Source organism: Mycteria americana, chromosome 2, assembly GCF_035582795.1.
Source record: "Mycteria americana isolate JAX WOST 10 ecotype Jacksonville Zoo and Gardens chromosome 2, USCA_MyAme_1.0, whole genome shotgun sequence".
NCBI lineage: Eukaryota > Metazoa > Chordata > Aves > Ciconiiformes > Ciconiidae > Mycteria > Mycteria americana.
Window position 1 is genome coordinate 83,070,188 of NC_134366.1, and position 6,709 is coordinate 83,076,896.

Genomic DNA, 6,709 nt, shown 5'->3' on the forward strand with positions numbered 1-6,709 from the left:
AGCCTTATAGTACGTGCAGCACAAAGAAGCCCAAATGCATTCCTGGAAGAAGAATGCTTTGCTGAAGTTTAGAATTTCATCTGCAAGTTGTCCAAGCATCAATTCCAGGATGGTAGCCCAGCAAGTTCAACAGAAAGGACCAGGATTATTCTGAAAGCTGTGTTTACTTCACAGAACTCCTATAGAGAAACCCGTTTCTCAATAGCAGTGGCAGGATTTCTCATAAAAATCAAAACACTGGCCCTGTCTCTCAAGCTATTCAATGACAATGGGAAATACTCCTAACCTACCTCCTGAAATTCTGGATATAAGTCCTGAACACAAGTTGTCTGAGCATAAATACCTGCACCTAAAGATCTGAAAAGTCACACGCTTCTTCAGGAATACATCCCTAGATATTGAAAGCTTTCCACTTGGAGAAAATATTGAAAAGATGAGATTATACTACAATACTACAGTAAGGGGGGTCTGTTTCTGAGGGGAAGGCAAGCATTATTTCCAGCTCTTTTTCTCCTTAGGGGGAACAATATTTACCAAAGAAGAGGATGATGTTGGTTGGATTGTGTTTGATCAAGAAAAGGAAAGGGTGGTCAGCCCTAAACTCATCAAACTCGGGGGAATGTTTGATGTCTCCCGTCACACCCGCTGAAGCTGCCACCTCAGTGCCCTCTTCATTGACTTCCATGTATGCCTCATGGATGGCCTCAGATATCTTCAGGCTCTCTGCTGGAGAGATGCCAGACAGATTGGCCGAAGGACTGAACAGGTCGGTCATACCCAAGGCGGTTAAGACAGATGAGAGGTTATATTTTTCCTCAATCTTCATGCGTGGGAGGTACACTTTCACTCTCTTCTTTTCCATCACATTGGGACTGGTCCACTCCGTAAGTTTTTCAAAGCTGATTTTGTTCTCAAGCTGAAAAGAGAAGCAGGGAATGAAATGCCTGAGACAAGAGTGCAATGGCCTTAATGGCTGTGTTTATACCACTTGTTACTATTTTTTTCCATTTACTTTACCCAATAGAACTGATACTTAATCTTAAATGTATTTTTTTATCTTGTATGCATCCTCCTGACTACAGCCTATAGCTCATTGTCTTGATGAAGTTCTCCAAAACTTTGTCATCTGAAAATTTATTCATCAGATCAAGGCTTTTTTTGTGAAAATACAGTTCTTGAAAACATCAAATCAAATTGGCCCCAAAACTGTTCCTCCTGGAGAATATTTTATTGATCCCTTCCCTCATCTTACTTCCTTTTAATGCTACTTTTCCCATTTTCCTTTTAGTTAGCTCTTGGAATGCTTTCCTCATCACTTCCTTTTTTATTTCTCCTTGGATAAACTTCCCTTGTTTAGCAAACCACTCAGTGCTCTCCTGGAAGACTGAAATCACTGGAAATGAAAAAAAAAAATCCTGCTAGCATGTCTGTTTCTGGTACCCCATGCTCTGCCTATAGCAACATTTGAGATCTGGTTTTCATTTGAGATTGCTGCATATAGCAACATCCTCTTCTGCAAGGCTACAGCAACACTATGGTCCTTTACCTTTGTTTATTAGATCGAGTCCAGGGCTCTCCCTGGCTAGTCTCTTCCTGAGCACCTGGCAGCATCTGGGCAGCTGTTGCACTCCCGTCTGCCTAGCACAGCCGTGCTGTGGGCAGCTGGGGTGTAAATGGACAGCAAAAGGTCTGACAGTAACCAAGTCCCACTGAAGTGGTAACTCTTCTGCTTCCCCTGCCAGGGCCATACCTGCTCCAGGCCAGAGACGTCATCAGGCAACAGCACCAACATGCTCAGCTCTCCGCTGGCATATGGAAGCTCCAGGATCTTCATTTTGTCTGCAGCCACCGCTGCCACTTTGAAGGTACTGTTCTGACACATCATTTGCACAGGTCTGCTTTCTTGCTGCAAAAACAGAAACGTGAGATGATGTGACCAAGGAGCAATTTTTTCTTTAGGCAGGCAAATGTGCAAGCCCTTTGAAAGGGATAGGCCTCGGTCTTCAAGCATGTTGCCTTTGAAGAAGAGCTGTGTCTCCATTTTCCTCTCTTGCCTGCTGGTGTGCTCTGGAAGCCTGATCAGACACAGCTCTTGTAAACACTCCTTGGCCTTAAGCCCAGGCGCTGACACTGAAGGGCCCAGCTAAATCACCCGACCTGTGAGAGCAACAAGTTGTATGTGTAATACCCAGACTGCTGGCTGTGTGAGCCAACAGCTGTCCTGGCCAAGAGCTGTGTCCATGCCCTCCTACCTCTGTCACATTGAAGGGCACTTCCCGAGTGTGTTCTTCTTTAAACGCCGTCTTCCATATCCCTTTGAAGTAAATGGCATTCACAAGGACCAGCACAGTATCAAGATCAACAGAGCCTGACACAAGGAAATCTTGGATCTGTCCTTTAAGAAAGAAGCAGGGCAGAGAGTGGTAAGATACACCTCCTCTAGTGTGCACAAATGCCTGCAATGAAGGACATGGGCGTCAGGGGTGCCACTTTGTGGAGTTTTGTTTTCATAGCACTAAGCAACCTGCTCTTGCTTGACCCACTTTTTCAAGACATTATGGGGAGAGGAAGACAAGGGTATAAATTATGGTAGGTAGGGGAAAGTATCTGCTAACCCATTTTTCAGTCCTTACCATTTGTCTCTTTCTCCACCCAGGAGTTAATGAGCTGTCTTGCTTCCTCTGTAGCTGTTTTGAAGTTAACTTCTTCCAGTCCTGCTTTGTAGAATTTCTTTGCACACTCTAAGTATTCCTGTAAGCAGAAGGATTGCAGTTGTCAGACTGATGAGAACTTGAAAATGGATGAATGTGAAATGCAAGAGTGTGAAATGAAGCAGAATGGTTAAAGGAACAGTGAGCTTTTACCCCTATGTTTGAACATGTCAGTCACAGCTGTCTTCCTGTAACTGAATCTTAAAGCTGGATAAGAAAGACTACTTCATATATTTAGGTCTGGCACTTTTTTTTCAAATGGGATTCTAAGTTAAAATTTTGAAATATTTTCTTTGTTTTACCAAAACACTTTCAGTTTAACAAACATTTTTAAGGACAATGTTTGTTTCCATCTCTTTGTGCCAACTTTTTATTTTGAATACTGTGTTCTTCATTCTTAGATTTCAAAAACAAAGCTTCCTTTAACCGGGAAGATTTGATATTTGGTTTTGAAAAAATCCAAATCTGACAATTTCAGTCTTCATGCTTTCAAGTCATAAAATGTATTTCATTTCCTTTAAAAGTCAAATTTTTCATTAAAAGCCATTTTCTAGCAAATGAACAGCAATCTTGATTACTCCCTGTGACTGTTGCAACATGGGTATATTTTATGTCATTTTACTTTTGCCTGGCCTCCACCTAACAGCCACAGGAAGGTTCAAACTCATTCTGAACCAGTTCCCCTCATGGCTCACAACATGGCTTCTTCAACAGACAGTGGGCTATTGTTGGGCTCCTAGCTTCTCTAGGGTAGAGTCACAGGGGCCTTTATGGGGAATCTCACTGAAGCCAGGTCATAGTGCAACTCACCGGAAGAACGGGGTATGTTTTTTCAATATAGAGTCTTTCAGCGATCTTGAGTGAGTATGTAGCATTTGGCTTGGTGATGTCTGAGAGAAGATCCTTGAATGAATTGTGGATGTATTCAGAAGCGCCACACTGAGGCATTGACATGAAAATAAGAAGATACATTTTATTAGCTTCTTCTTATCTAGGAAATAAGACCCTAAAGGATTGTCCCTATCAGTTAAGAGTCATGCTGCAGTGGAATTCTCCCCCACAGACATAGGGCTGTCATCTTTGGGACAGCAGGTGCTGTGGTGATGGTGCATTGAACTGACAAGTTCATCCTTCTCAAGATAAGTCCCCTGAAATGTGCTTTTTGTAAGAGTGCAGTTGTGTTCCCGTCACTGAGACTTCTGGGCTCTTCTCTGCCCAGCGTCTTCCTGCCCTGCTTTGGAGTCTCTCAGCTGCAAGTCTGACTGCTGTACCCTGGCTCCAGGTGCTGAGCCCCTTTCACACGCTGTCCCCCAGCAGCACTTGCCCAGGAAGGCACCCTGGTGCCCAAAGTATCCTGCCCCACACTGTCACTTGTTCTGGTGCAAGATGTGCAACCTGCCTTCTTTCCCTGTTTTTTTAACAAATAGGTGAGTTACACTCTCCTTCCCTCCCTCCGCAGGTCTCCTTGGTTTGAGGGTGTTACCATCATTTTTCACAGGGTCTGAAAATGCCAGGAGGAGAGGCAGAACAGTTCTAGTTTTGTTCTGAGCAGAAAATATGACAGAAAGGGAGATCACGTTATTTCTCTACCTGGGAGTCAGTAGTGTCTCCAACTCCTGTAACATTATCAAAGTGAAGAACCTGCAAGAGAAAATGCCAGTGGTAGAAATGACAAGCATGACCAAAAATGATGTGAATTTGAGATTTACACACAATGCTTGAGGTAAAGCTGTTGGCTCAGAAAAAAAAGTGCTAACTAAGAACATAAATGAACTAAAAATTTACAAGTGAGCTTGCAACTGGTTTATGCCCTCTGTGGCCTTCTTGGAAACTGTAAATACCACTCTTTGCTTAGATGATATTTTTTCTAGTGAATGTCTAGAAATTAACTGAGTTACATATTATGTACTGCTAATAATATTCTGTCTTCCTCTTTTCCTGGGATTTATCTTTTTTATATATTAAAAAGAATCTGATCACATTATCTGGAAGATGTCAGAATTTAGGAAAAAAACATATAATAAAATTTGCTGACTGGTAATCCATTTTTTAATTGTCCTTGAGATTTTTTTTTCTAAGTCAACACTAACTGGCCCTTATAGTGAAAATAGACATCTTTTTCTAGTATTTTCCCTAAATAACTCTCGATCCAGTTCTCCATTTTGTGACTTGCCTTATTTCTTGTGCATTAAAACAGGTGAGAACCCCATCAGTGGATAACATATTTCAGTGATGTGACTTAGAAGGAACAACAAGCACAAGCAGAGGTCACTTTACACCCGTGTAAGTAACTTACCTTCTCCATCTGAGATTGAGTGTTACTTCTTGCTCCCAGATAGACCATGGCCAGGGCTGAAATGATGCTCAGGGGGGAATAGAAGATGTTGTCGTTGGCATGGTGGACTTTCAGCTCTTTGAATACATCAAAACAAAATTCTGCATTTGCTGCACTGATGGAGCCCATTGTGAAATCAGTGTTGTCTAGAGCAAACAGAAAGAGTCTGACTTATTATGATGAAATATATTAATTGTAATGCAAGAAAGTCAGGGCACTCAAACGCCTGAACTTGGTGCACAGGATTTTTTTCAGCAAACAGAATCTAGTGGTGTGGATTTAAAAGGCAGACATGCTTTTGGATTCATGAGCAACCAAAATGCTGGATAGCTACCAGTTATGCATAGGCTGGTGACTCTTTTATTTGAAACTTGAGTTCTCTTTCTCTGTACGTGTATATACCCTATTGTTGAAAATATTGCAAAGAATATTAGTTACATTGAAAGAAGCTCACTAAGGAAAGCTCTCTCTTAAGGAAAAAAACACACATAGATTTGTTCTCAGAATCTTCATTTTTTTGAGACTCCAAACCAGGTTCTTCACTATAGTTTTTAACATCACTTTTAAGAACAGTTAACAGATCAGCTCTCTATGATCCAAACTACAGTTAATTCCAGTATGCAATGTGCAAGTCTGAAGCAACAGCATAAATTTTGCTAGATTTACTCTAGTCGAGATTTCAGCCTAGTCTAATCAGAAGCTAGGCTCTTACACCACCTACTTTATCAGAGGTCTCAAATGTTAGCAACATTATCTTCATTCTTTTAAATAGGATAATGAAGGCACAGCAATGGAGACTGCAAATGACTTACCAAATTCATCCAGTTTATGACAAACATCTATAACTAGTATGTTCCATTCATTGTTGACTCAATTATATCTCACTCTGTTTTTAAAAAGTGTTCTTTAATTTTTATTATCACCTTTTCCATAAAATCCACCTTTTAATAAAACAGTGCTTGTTTAGCCTTGTGTTTAATTTGCAGAAATCATCACATTTTCAATATTTAAATATTTTTTCTGCCCTTTTTCTGACATTCTTGTAAAATTTTCCCTGTAGTTTCAGCACGTAGCATTTAATCTAACACTGAAGGGAAGGATTTTTTACTAAAGAAGACAACACACAGTAGAAAATACAGTACTGTAAAGCCTAATGCAACAGTATGGTGTTCATACCACTTATAACTTCCCACATGTTGACACAAGCAGAGTGAACCTTGCTAGGGTGGAATTTTGCCTAGCTCTTGGGGATCCTCAAGCAGTGCAAACTTTAATCTTTTCCCTCTGTGGCTGCTAGAGAACAAAATCCAAGATACTCTGCCATATGCATCACAGACTCTATGGAATCATCACATTCATGTGACAGTCGTCTCTTAATGTGGGATAATTTGAACATCAGTGCATCTAGCTGTTCCCGTGCTAGAATGGATGCTCAATCTCTCTCTAAATTGAACCACTTACATAGGTGATATAAGGTAGATTTTTTGATTATTTACCAATTCTGCTAGCTATTATATTTCAGGCTTTAAGCTCCATTTATGGTCTTGGTGAAGAAATATATTAATGAAGCAAATGTTGGGTTTTTTTTTAATCTTAGAAAATGTAACTATTAAAGATAACACAGAGCTGCAGTATGCTGGGGTCACCTGAACACGCTGCATTC

The 6,709-nt window shown here is 40.7% G+C and overlaps 1 protein-coding gene across 1 annotated transcript; it reads right to left on the bottom strand.

Moving 5' to 3' along the window:
- Nucleotides 1-514: 514 nt before the first annotated feature.
- LOC142405859 (ovalbumin-related protein Y-like) lies at nucleotides 515-5,175 on the bottom strand. The gene is made up of 7 exons (XM_075493950.1): nucleotides 5,008-5,175; nucleotides 4,302-4,352; nucleotides 3,522-3,650; nucleotides 2,634-2,751; nucleotides 2,253-2,395; nucleotides 1,751-1,906; nucleotides 515-916 (listed from the first exon to the last, which is right to left on the bottom strand). Exons 1-7 carry the CDS (start codon nucleotides 5,173-5,175, stop codon nucleotides 515-517), a joined length of 1,167 nt encoding a protein of 388 aa, XP_075350065.1.
- Between the last annotated feature and the right edge of the window lie 1,534 nt (nucleotides 5,176-6,709).

Excerpts from the sequence above, each read along its gene's own strand:
- LOC142405859 (XM_075493950.1), bottom strand. The coding sequence starts at position 5,175 with ATGGGCTCCATCAGTGCAGCAAATGCAGAATTTTGTTTTGATGTATTC. Across the intron at positions 2,752-3,521 it reads AAACATACCCCGTTCTTCCG|GAATACTTAGAGTGTGCAAA; the intron begins GTGAGTTGCACT and ends TTCTGCTTACAG. Across the intron at positions 917-1,750 it reads ACGTCTCTGGCCTGGAGCAG|CTTGAGAACAAAATCAGCTT; the intron begins GTATGGCCCTGG and ends TTCTCTTTTCAG.